General features: G+C 30.7%; 2 protein-coding genes and 1 non-coding gene across 8 annotated transcripts in view; 1 reads left to right on the top strand and 2 right to left on the bottom strand.

Annotated features, from left to right (window-relative positions):
• Window positions 1-11,598, bottom strand: part of LOC102673578 (calcium/calmodulin-dependent 3',5'-cyclic nucleotide phosphodiesterase 1-like) — a gene marked incomplete at its 5' end in the record, with an annotated part of 12,391 nt that extends 793 nt beyond the window's left edge. Inside the window, 11 exons of the mRNA XM_031514869.1 lie at window positions 217-312; window positions 396-622; window positions 1,214-1,459; window positions 1,936-2,105; window positions 3,012-3,269; window positions 3,639-3,888; window positions 6,491-6,544; window positions 8,553-8,705; window positions 10,408-10,521; window positions 10,789-10,999; window positions 11,436-11,598. Of these exons, the coding sequence (XP_031370729.1) occupies window positions 217-312; window positions 396-622; window positions 1,214-1,459; window positions 1,936-2,105; window positions 3,012-3,269; window positions 3,639-3,888; window positions 6,491-6,544; window positions 8,553-8,705; window positions 10,408-10,521; window positions 10,789-10,999; window positions 11,436-11,598 (1,942 nt within the window). The remainder of the gene's footprint in view (window positions 1-216; window positions 313-395; window positions 623-1,213; window positions 1,460-1,935; window positions 2,106-3,011; window positions 3,270-3,638; window positions 3,889-6,490; window positions 6,545-8,552; window positions 8,706-10,407; window positions 10,522-10,788; window positions 11,000-11,435) is intronic.
• Window positions 1-12,726, top strand: part of LOC102672637 (alpha-glucosidase-like) — a 47,712-nt gene that overhangs the window by 11,996 nt on the left and 22,990 nt on the right. The window contains exon 1 of one of the 6 annotated variants that reach the window (XM_031514868.1): window positions 7,192-7,209. The exons of 2 other annotated variants lie outside the window; for them this stretch is intronic. The gene's annotated coding sequence lies outside the window, so the exon portion shown is untranslated. Of the gene's footprint in view, window positions 1-7,191; window positions 7,214-11,591; window positions 11,610-12,632; window positions 12,651-12,726 lie in introns of those variants that run through there. 3 more of the 6 variants (XM_006625132.2, XM_006625135.2, XM_006625133.2) reach the window with 3 other exon arrangements.
• On the bottom strand, window positions 9,760-9,831 carry Trnat-cgu. Its single transcript has one exon. It is a non-coding gene; the product is annotated as a tRNA-Thr (tRNA).

Genomic DNA, 12,726 nt, shown 5'->3' on the forward strand with positions numbered 1-12,726 from the left:
CTCAAATATTCCATGAGGAGAATTTCATATTCAGAGGAATTCAAAGCAAGTTCACAAAATATTTGACAAAAACTATCGTATAACAATTATTAATCCCAATTCAAATTCATAAACGAAGATCAAACTTGATCATCTTTCATCAAAATATCGTAAATATTTTTTTTCAATACCGCAATATCGAATTCAAGCATCGAACAAGAATTTTATTCCAAATACCTCGAACGGCTTGCTCCTTCCAGATTCTCTTGTTCTCCGCAAGACATGGAATCCATGGTTTCCCAATCTTAAACCTTCTGCTTTCGCCACCCGATCCTATGGATTGTTCGTCATTTGAATAAGATCGCAAGATGTAGCACGTGAAACGTATTAAAGTGTGACACGAATTTCTCGCTCACCGTTATTCGATTCGTCCACGCTCTCCTTTACGTTCAACGGTGTGAGAACTGTCTCCAACATATCGCTGCATACCTGCATGCTGGGCTCGACGATAAACTCGATGAATCCTATTTGCGATTCAGCCACCAGGGTATTGTTACGATCGCACAGCGGAGAAAACGGCAATCCAAGTGCCTTTTCCTTATCCCCTTGGCGGAAAAATTCTTCCAACAGTTGCATTGTCCATCTGAGTAGAAAGGAACAATAACATTACGCTTTCTATCGATCAGGTTTAAATTTTTTTATGAAATCGTGCTTAATAATTAAATGAGAGGGAAAAAATGGAATTTTGTTTAAGAATGAAATCATTAATAGAATTGTTTAAAGAGATTTTGATAAGAAAGGAATTAAAATTAGATGGATGGATTTGGACAAATGAAAAAAAAGAGATTGAATAGAACGTTGCATTTAAAAAAATAAGAATGATTTGATTGCAAGATAGGAAATGATTTTTAGAAATAAATTGAATAGTCCCCCCCAAAAAAAAAAATGGAATAAGAGAGAATATTTTTCATTTTGAAAATAAAATATTTAAGAAATAATAAAAGGAAGTAGAATAAAAGAAAATAGAAGATATTTTTTTGTAAAACAATCAAAATAAAATCAAATCTTCGAATATCTTGTATCTCTAATTTCAATCGGGATGGACACATTAATATGATGATATTAATATTTTCAATAGAGCTAAAGAATTTATTTCGATAAAAATGTCATCTGAATAATGGAATTTTCAATGCAACAGTTGTTTAATTCTTTAGAAATCGAAAAAAAATTCTACCTATGATGAAGATCCCATCTTTTGGCCGGATGCGAGATGTCGCAACAATGAAGAACCAGACTGACAGCCTTGCTTTTGTCTACGCTAGGCTCTGCTAAGCTAAGAATATTTTTCATGTTCTTCAGTTGTTGGAAATGAAAGCTCATGTCGGTCGCGAGCACCATATCGATCACCAGTGAACGAAATTCACGGAATTCCTCCCTCGATAGATTTTGTAATATATTGCACTCGTCCTCTCTCATAATTCTGAAAAACAAAATCTTGATTTCTTAGATTGTAGGTTTTAGATTAACTCTTCATCAGAATACGTGTATTTTATCATACATTTTTGAATTTTTTTTGTAGCACTTTTAAAATCTTTTGATTTTTATATCAATTTTTATATTACTATTTAACATGAAATATATTTAATATTTATAATTATATAAATGTATAATCAATGATAAACCGTATAACATTACACCAAAACCGACAAACGTCACGTAAATCAATCAAAACAAAGTATCCAAATTGTGGATACAAACAGTGGAATTTAAACCGCAAAGGGTTAACGTTTCGCGCATCATGTTTCCCATCAATTACCATTTCAATAGCAAGATTTACGAGTGACCAGAAACTCTGCGTTCCTGGGAATAACGGTTCGCAAATTGAAACGAAAATGGCGGGCAATCATGAAGAGGAGGTAGAAATACACACGCGTGACAACATTATTCCCTACGTACCGGAAACTCGCGGAGATGTGGTGATTTTCGAGAACGGCCCGATCGTTGTAGAGTAGGGCTGTATCGCTGCCGGACATTACGTGGAAATTGTTTGTGGTCCCAGTGTGCTCGTAGTCGTGAATAATCGCCGCAACCAGCGTGGCGAAAATCTCCAGGTCGGTCAGCCAATTCTGCAAACAAGCAAACGTTTGCGCGTATATATAATTCCCTGTAAATGAACAATTTCCAACGGAAGGGATTGAAAAGGGGAATCGAGCGAACCGAAATTCATTTCTGACTTGTGACACGTGGGATTTGTTCGTTTTAAGCGCAAATACTCGATTGATTGGCACAAGTGTTCCAGCTTACTTTTAAACTGTTCGATAGTTTGGTTCCAATTTCGTGGTATGAAAATTATTTGATGAAGTTGTTCACGTTCGAGCGTGAATTGGTAAGGTTTTTAGGCTTGAACTACATAAGTAATGGAAGTTTGATAAATAATCATTTTTAATGAAGTTAAAATTAATGAAGAATTAGACAGATGTTTAAAAATTTAAGGAACGATTCTTCAAACCAAAGCAAAACGATATTCAAGAAAAATTACGTTCTCGATTTTGTTTCTTATAATTGAATTAAAATTTTATAAAAATATCGAGATACGAGTTAATCTTCGTACATGAACAAATATAAAATAATTCAGAGAACGAAGAGCACAATTATTCTCAAATTCAACGACGTAAATATCATAGAAAAGAAGATAGCAATATTGAATTTACTGCTTAAAACTCGATTAAATAATTCTATTGAAATTAGAAAAACTTCAAATTGTTATGAGTCTGAAGATAATAATTTGCATCTCTCGTCATTAATTTATTTCAAATTCCAGACAAATGATAAATACGATTCCTGAAAAAACGTAATACATATTTTCAAGAAAAAATATAGATCAGTAGATCGCAAATCCATTTATAATTTTCGCATCCCTTTAAACATCATGAAAACATCAAGTCTTTATATTTCGATAATGAATTCAGATATCGGAATGAAGAAAGAAGAGTTAAACTAAAGAATTTTTTTTATCCAATTAACTTACTTACCATAAGTCCTGTTTGACATAAAATATAATGCATAGTCTGTGCAACATCAGCTGCATGAAGATTGTTATGATACGGATTTCTATGCCTGCAGTATCCCTCCTCGACTCTTCCCAAAAAGCACTCCAATACCGTGGCGGGAACTTTGAATTTGTGGATCATTCCATACCGATTCAATAGATCATAACCGAGATATTTCACAGGTGCTCCCATTGCCGCTTCATTCAGTGAAAATACGTCAAAGGACCAATCGTCTAAAGTCTTCGTTAAAAACAAAATTCAATTCAATACAAATTCAAATCAAATAATTTTTTGATATACATTCATGAAAACCCATCAATTTGAAACATTCAATAGCAACTGTTATAAGAGTTATAATCTAAGAGTTAATATTTCTTAAACTGAAAAAATTCAACGCTTCACACATTAGATATAAAATTTAATTTCATTCAAAAATCAATATCTCACTCAAAAGTTTCGATTTACAAGTGAGTTATAAGTGAAATTTTTAATCTACAAGTATAAATTCAAATTCCTTCCTAGTAAAAAGATATCGGTTTTCGCAAATATTCGCTCCCTATCAATCATTCTAGCGCTTAAATCTGACGCGATAGGTATCGAACGATATACCTTAAGCACTTTAACCACTTCCTGAGGAAACTGCATGAGCGCGGTGTTGGTGACCCGCCTGTAAATCCGATCGACAAAGATTCCCGCCCTAATAGCGTGCGCGACAGAGCGGAACTTTGGCTTCTCGTCTGCCTTCCGCCTCGTAGTCGCGAGTTGTCTGGTAAAGGTCGAAGCCAGCCACTCGCGGACTTCCGGTGGCACCGCGTCCGGTTGTACCTCCGACAGTTCATCGTCCTCGTCCGCCAGCCGCCTAAGGAAAATTGTTCTGATTAAATGATACGCGGCGAGATCAGAGACGATCGCGAAACAAGTTGGAATCACGGTGGACAACTCCTACCTTCGCTACGATTTCTTTTTTTTCTTTTTTTCTTTTTTTCTTTTCTTTGAACGAGAGAACAGAGAGTAGAGATTTACGCTCGAGCTTCCGCTAATAATCGTTTCTGCTAGTAATTCCACCCCCTCTTTTTTTTTTCCGTTATATTTAACTCGTTGTCGTGTTCGAATAGGTTTGATAAAAAATAAAAAAATAAGTAATGCATGGCTGGATCGTATATAACGGATACGAATATTTACGAGCTTTGCTCAGGGGCGAAGAAGAAATTAATGGTAGTCGTAGTTTATGCTTATCTCTATCTCGAATCGTGATAGGGTGGTTTATTCGTGACAGGGTGCGTGTGAAGCTGTGGATACAATTTCTCTTTTCCTTTTCTGTTCTATTTTTTTTTTTTTTTTCGTTTTTATCTATTTACTTTTTATTTCAGTTAATAATTTGACAATTGGGTGTTAGGTGAAAAATGGGGATTATGATATGGCGTGTTTCTTTGTTCGCAATGTTTTGGTTTACGGATGATTTAATCGGCTTTTGAAAATCATTTCCATTTTTGGAAACTATTGTTTGGAAGTTTTTTTTTTTTTTTTCTAACGAAACACGCGAATAACATACTGGGAAAATATTACTTTATAATTCTATTGCACGTGTTCGATATTAATTAAAGAAGAATGGAATAGAATGGAAACACACCATTGAATTCAATAGATATTCGTTGAATATTGTTTTGTTAACTGTTCAACCGTAACAAATTTAATTTCAATTCAATTTATTGTGTTCCAAAAGTGAATTAAAACTATTTATCCATAACGATAAAATTATTTTTAATAATATATTCAAAATTGTGTACGGATATTTAAGTATAATAGAGAAAATATACAGTAAAGGAAAAATGACAGTATGCGAAAGCTATTCAGGCACACACTGTTTCAAAGTGATGAATTATAGCAAATAAAAAAAATATTCTATGATATATCAATTTTCACTGAAATGGCAATGTATAAATTAAAAATCATGTTAACTTTATTACATTCTTTTAAAAAAATTTTATTTGTTGAAACGAGTATGGAATTGGAATATAAAAAATTGTTAATAAAATTATCGTATTATGTTAATAGTTAATGTATTTGTTAATCGATCGTATTAGGAATCTAACTTTTAAATTTGCATTCGTTTTACACGAAACATAAAAAGTTTTCTTCGACGCCAAGAACAGCAAAAGAATAATAGCGAAACCAATAATTAGAAAGTTTGTACAAATTTTCATAAGTTATCGGTGTTATATACATTAGCAAAAGATATATTTTAATATCTTTAATACTTTTAAGAGGGAGCTTGGTAAATTTAATAATAACTGTGATGGAATCTCCTCTAAAAAAAATGAAATTTTGAATGAGAACATGATGACAAAATCAAAAGTGTTTCGAACATTGACAAGTAACACGTGACTGATTTGATTGAGAATAATTTCTCATCGAATTCTACATTTCATTTTTTAGAATGTTGATTCCCATTGCTTTACATCCAATCGATCAAAAGTTTATATATTGGATAAATATTGGTATTGTCATATCAATGAATAAAACTACGATTAATATCCTCTTCTCATATCCATTAAAAATATTAGACAAGTGTTGATATCGATTGAGTGAGTGCTGGGATACATAAAATTTGGAATACGTTTAAAATTTTAATCAATTACGATATTGATACATGGAATCATTGGTACAATTAAATATTGATTTATCAATACTGGTTAAAAAATTTATTGCACAGAGAATATTATATTTACTTTCGACCATGTGTAAAAATTATTACTTCATTCATGGATACGATCAATTAAAACAAACGTGCATAACAAAATTTCACTCGAATAAGTGGAATTTGATAAAAAGAAAAAAAATTTGTGATTTATTATGATGTTAAAGCGTTTAATAACCGTATCTACAGTAAATTAAATAATATTTTCGTGGTCGGTTGTCAATAATACGTGATAAATGAGGATCCATGCAGTGTGGATGGTGTTTAAATTCATTGGAAAGGCAGGTGAAAGTGTGACATTTATTTTGTAACATCTGATCTTTATACTTGTTCGTGTATTTAATTCTTTGATAACATACTACATAACTTACTTATAATATTACCTTTGAAAAATTTATTTCTGTAAATTTAAAATTTAAAAACAATTGATAAAAATAATTCAAAAGAATTAAATATATGAATACATCAAATATATTATATGACTTGTTTTAATTATTAATATAAACAGATGTAATATAAACAACTCGTGATTAAAAATGTTACAAAATCAACGACGCCAATTGATCTTTAATCAATTTCGAATCATCGATCCAAGAAATGGCGTCATTCTCTCATGTCCTTACCACGAGTCCAAGAACGCGAGGCAATCTCAAACCGCTACCAATGAAACAAAATAATGTAATGTGTATAATATAAAGCAATGCGTATCATGATCGTGAACGATATCTTAAGCGATTTCTGTTATTCAAACATTTGAACGAACCTACGTCTTATACCCTGACGGCAAACAGCGGTCGACTCCACACGCTCGGCATCTCTATAATTCGAAACATCAAGAAAAAAAGGTGTGTGTAACACATTAACGATAGATTACATTCATCAGGCCGTATCTAAGGCACGAAACGTCCGCCTGCGTGCGATTGCATCGATGTATAATTCAATACATAAATAAAGAAAGAGGAAGAAAGAAAGTAATTAAGAGAAGAAAAAAGAAGGAAAGTAGAGAACAGTAACGGAAATAGAAACGAGAGTAAAAAAATTAATAGAAGTTTGCGTATTTTCATTCCACCAGCGATATTTCATTCTTTTCTCTTTCGTTTATTTTTTTTATCTCTTTCTTCTATTTTAATTAAAAAGCATATTGACGACGACTTGGTCATCTCTTGGTTCGTACAGAGGACGTTTGAGCATTCCATTAAACAGCTCGTTTCAAATAACAAGTGAATTTTCAGCGTACACCATCCTATATGTATATATATATACACGCATGCACGTTCTCATATAGATTGGCGCAGGAAACATACATAGAGACAGAAGGAGGAATATCGATCGTATATATATATAAATATATATATATATATATTTTTTTTTTTAAAGAGAGCGATGCATACAGCTGTAAACAGGCAGTTATCCAAGAAGTGAGCAGGTTACACCTAGAAAGATCTAAAAAGAGGCTATAGAAGGGGGATATATACAGGCCAGGCAGGTAGAGACAGTCGTCATGCTGTGTTTAAATGTGTTTGACACGCGATCGAGTTTGACTATTTGCAATTCGATTATCTACGTCATTTCTAAATAGCTATTCTGTCTTTTTATCGAGCTCTCAAATAGATTTTTTTCTATTTCTTTTTTTCATCGTTCTTTTTGTTTATTTTATTGGAAAAGAATTAAATCGATAGAATGCTGTTTGAAATATCGCGCCATAATTGATGCATTTTAGTATGTAAAATATTCGAATATCGAATTTGACTGCAAGATGTAGTGTAATTCTTTGTATGATTGTTTATTAATCTAAAACTAATATATTTATATTGGTTAGTATTGTTTAATAAAATGATATTCGATTTTAATTTCGTAGCAAGACAGCTACGCTATATTCATTGAAACCTAAATTTATTATTACCACTCGTGCATTATAGATATGTGCAATTTCGTTAAGAAACAATATAACAATCCTAAACGTATAGATTTCACTAATGATCGATATATGCATAGTGTACTAAAATTATATTAATTCCTGTGCACAAGATTCTATGCTCTCTATTTGATATAAAGCCAAAACTACGTATATATTGACTAGAAGAAAACGTAGTATGTATTTGAGGTATATCTATGACGTTGAGGGAGCGAAAGTGTCACATTTTTAAATTTAATTAATTCTTCTTGTTCGATAATCTTAATTTTATTATTAATTTAAAAAAAATCTCTTCCATTCCAAATTTCTATAACTCTTTTCTAATAATCATTCTATTATTTCTTTTATCAATATTTTTTTTAAGCGTAACATCGCGTTAAAAAAATATTCAATTTGTTATAACTAATAAATAATTTACGATTCATACAAAATTTCACAATTTTAAATAAATACGAAAAATATTTAAATCCAATATTATTTTCAAAATTTCAATTTCACGGTTTATATTTTGTTCGTAACATTTGTAAAGCGGAAGAAACAAGCAAGGAGGAAAAGAAAGAAATTTCACGCGTAAAAAGAAATCGTTTCACATGAGCCATCGTCGAAAGGGAAACATTCCGCGTCAGCTTTTCGCTTTCAACCCCCATCGCCGTATTCATTTTTCACTATCAACCCGGTCGATCGATCCGAAATTCAGTTCGGTTCCCCCTATAGATGCTAATGATCGAGCAAAACGACGCATGATCGTGACCCTTAATAACGAGCTCGATGAGGTCGAGAGAAAAAGATGTCAACACGTGAAAGGGATATTGCCGATATCTAGGGTGATAGGTTGTCTTGGATATCTGGTAGGTCGTGGTAGGGGGTGGTGAACAGTCGTGTGAGGTCGGAAATGTGAATATTTCGCAACCTTGCCCATACGGGGGTGCGAAGCTTCCGTTTCTGGGTTACCACCGCGTGGCCCTGTTGTCCATCCGAGTCCAAGGCGCTCCCAAGGGATGCAGATGACAGGCCCGTACCCCTACGCGATGACCGAGAGCACTCAACCCCTCCTGAATTCACCCTGCGATACTGCTTGTTAGTGCACGTGTCAAGTAGGGAACAGAACAGTAGAATATTACACTTTTGTTTGTTTCTTTGTTTTTTTTTTCTTTATTTATAATCATTAGCATTACAGCGCCGCCATACGGGGAGGGATTCATAGGCTGATTAGATATAGAATCGATGCTGCTATCCTTTGGGATACCTGTTTCTGAGAAATAATTATTTCATCATTAAGGGGTATGTCTCGTAGTTGCGTTGATATAAACTCTGGAAAGATTATGGGTTAAAGGTTATATCGAAATTCTAATTATTGCAGATTTATGTAGATACGAGTAGAGAGGATCTTCGAGGTTACCTCTCGTTGGTCGATGCTGCTGGAATATGTTAATTCAGAAATATGGACGTATTTAGAGAAATAAGGAACGTTGAAATATAGATCGTGGATAATCATGGCTCCATTACGGGTTGAATATAAATACAATATATATCTGTTAGAGTTAATATCCAAAGTTTATCGTAATAACTTAAGGATAATTTCATGGAAAATTTATTGCATAGAAAAAGATTTATTTGTTGTATTGTGGTTTCGTAATTTTTCACGAAGTTTTTTTTATTATTCTTTTTAAAAATGTTCATGATGTCAGGAACAGGCTCGTTATTCGAAAGCGGTGAAAAGCAATCTTGAAGTTGAATTGATCTTTTTGACCTAATATATTACAGTTTTATTAATTTCGATATTTAAACGAAATATGAGAAAGAAAGAAAAAAAGAAAGAAAAAGAAGTATCGAAAATATATTAACTTTTTATTTTTTTAACATAAGGAACAACTAATATATAAACAATTTATATACTTAAATAAAATTGAATATGAAGTAAATATTATCGTTAAAAAAAAAATAATTTGAAATATTAAAAATATAGAATATAAATTTATGGGAAAATAGAATAAAGATATCTCGCAAACAATGATTAATTTATAGAAAGAATTATTAAAACAATTGTTAAAAATAGTAAATTGTTCATTGGTAAATATTCAAAAAATTACGATATATAAAAAGAAAAAAAAATTGATTGCCTCCTGTGAGGATTGAACTCACGACCCCTGGTTTACGAGACCAGTGCTCTACCACTGAGCTAAAGAGGCGCTCTTGGTATCCTTAATGCTTAAATTGATGGTAATATTAAAATTTGATATTTTTGTTATAAAATTGATGTATACATACATGTAATTTATTATTTTCACTATCTTGAATAATATATATTTTATAAAAATATAATATATCATAAATATATGTTAAAAAATGTAATTTATTATTTTCGTTATTTCTTCGTATTTTCAAGGGTCGTGAGTTATACAAAATGTCAAATATTATAGAAAATATTCATTAAAATATAGTCACTAGATATTAATAAAAATATTAATAAACGATGATTATAATAAATAGTAACGAATAAATTTCTAAATGATCAATTAGTTGTATTGCCTAGAATTTAAAATATAGTTTGATTATAAATATATTCTTAGGATATAGATGCAATTTAAGATTAAAAAACTGTAACAATACAATGTACATATATATATATATATATATATACATATATATATCTTCTCGAAGAAGTCACTGTCTGGATATAACTATAATAGAAACAACTGTCACAATATTATTAAAGATGGCATTTGCAGAAAAGATTATTAATTAATATTTTGAACGAAACTTACTTGGTTTCATCGAGGAAGACAGCTTCGAGTACACGTGCCGCGTAGTGCAAATTTCGTTGAAGTAATTCTGCTGATATTTCGCCATGTTGAAGCTGTCTCAGTAAACATCTCAATCTGGAACAAATATTTCATATTTGTTTTATTACAAAAGTTAAAAATTATGATTAATAATATTAAAAAAATATATTATATTTTTATCGTATTTCTATAAATGATATGATCATTAAAAAAATATTAATTTTAATTTTATTAGAGATTTCCAATGATATGATTTCATTTAAAATCAATAATTATCAAATGATCAAGCAGAATGTGTTATTTCAAAATGAATATAGAAGAATATTAATACAAAGAAAAATATAATTTTTCTGAATGCCATACCTGAGAGCAGCTTTGTCGCAAGCGTCGGGGGTGTCAACGGCAGGAAGCGAATCTGTCGTTAAATCGACATTATCAAGGATCTCATCGAGATCCACGGATTGACTTGACGAAAGAGTGTCAGGACTATGCGGGGGCGGAGAACTTTCGAAACTTCCGCCAATGCTCTTATTTTTGCCAGAACTCCGGCGTACTATCGTTAATGTACCTTGTTCTGAAACACGAGAAACTCGAATTAAACAGTATTCCGTTTAATCCAGAATTTATAATATATAATAATATACAAAATTTTATGTTTCATATTTTAAAAGAGAATCCCATTAATGAATCATTAATTAAATTATCTAGATTTCGAAGAACTAGATTCAACACATTATTTATATCTAACTTTAGAATGGCATAATACAAAATTATAATTAAATTTCCATTTTATGATTTAGAGATTATATATAGAGATATATAAAATTTACAAAAAATTTTGATAAAATTTTGTATAATATATAGATTGAAATTTTGTATTCATCATGAATATAAATGACCTGGAAATGTACATTATTTAATCATATTAATGTATATGCATAATTCTATAAGGCGTGTAATTGCACGAGGGTTGTAATAATGTACAACAATTGCGTTATCAAGTCACTTACTCGATAGCTGGCCATTTCGACCTGGCGAGGAAGGATTGTGCAATCGAGACGATGTTGTACCAGTGCAGCTCGTAGTTGCATTAACGTTCGGAGATGCACCGGGTGAGGACACTGCAATATCGTCTCTTGTGGCTCTTCGATCCGGCGGAGATGCAACTGCAATTCAATAAACATGTAAATTATTATTAATGCAATATTATTACATATATGATTTTTCAAATTATTATATTCACAACTTTTAACAATATATTTATTTCATTTTAATCTTGTTTAATGATATTGCATATCATTACATTTGTATAAATAATTCAATATTTGTATAAATAATTCAAAGAAAAGGAAAATAGCATTATTATATGTATTATTTTATGAGATGATAATAAATGATAATAAATGATAATAAAAAGATAATTTGCAAATAAAAATAGGGAATCTATAATTTAAAAATAAGAAATTACGAATTACGATTATAATAATGTTTATCTCGTGTTATTTTTAATTTCATTATTTTTAAAAATTGTCAAAATGGAATATTTAATAATAAGAGAAAAAAAGATTTAAAAACGGATATATTTAGAAAACTTAATAATTTAAAAATCAAACAATGCTATTTGTATCTTTTGAAACAACTAGCAGAATAGATAAAAATAACAAAAATAATTTCATGTACAACATATTGTAAAAATTTTGAAAGAATTATGAAATTATTTTTAATAATAGTAAGTGAATAATGATTAATTAGATTTAAGCATAATTCCAAGGATTTCTTGAATAAAGAAAGGTCATGATAATCACTCTAATTAATTGACCAAACGACCAATGTGAAAACAACAGGTCGTATAGTGGAAGGTTGGTGAAAGAGGTATCGATTCGTGCTAGATGTCTATGGATTACAAATTAGGCCTGCAGTTCAATCAATTGTGCTCAAATTACAATGCTATCGCATTGCATTTGATTTTGACTAGTTATTGGGAAGTTATAGGTAAATTTCTAGCAATGGTTGAAATATATGTATTATGAAATTAATTACACAATTCTTGAAAATTTAGTATATATTTATATTTGTGAGAAACAAACATTCTCAATTTTTTTGAGAATAATTTTTTATATATTTATTATATTCGATTTCATTTTTCTATGTATTTTCTGAGAAATTCTTTAGAAAAATATTCTCATTATATTTTCAGAAATTCATTACGTGATATATATCTGAAGATTGATAAGGTTACTGATATTAAAATTATCTTAAAAATCTAACATATTGTTATCATGCAAATACGATTTTTTTTTT

This window comes from Apis dorsata, unplaced genomic scaffold (genome assembly GCF_000469605.1).
Source record: "Apis dorsata unplaced genomic scaffold, Apis dorsata 1.3 scaffold_1283, whole genome shotgun sequence".
NCBI lineage: Eukaryota > Metazoa > Arthropoda > Insecta > Hymenoptera > Apidae > Apis > Apis dorsata.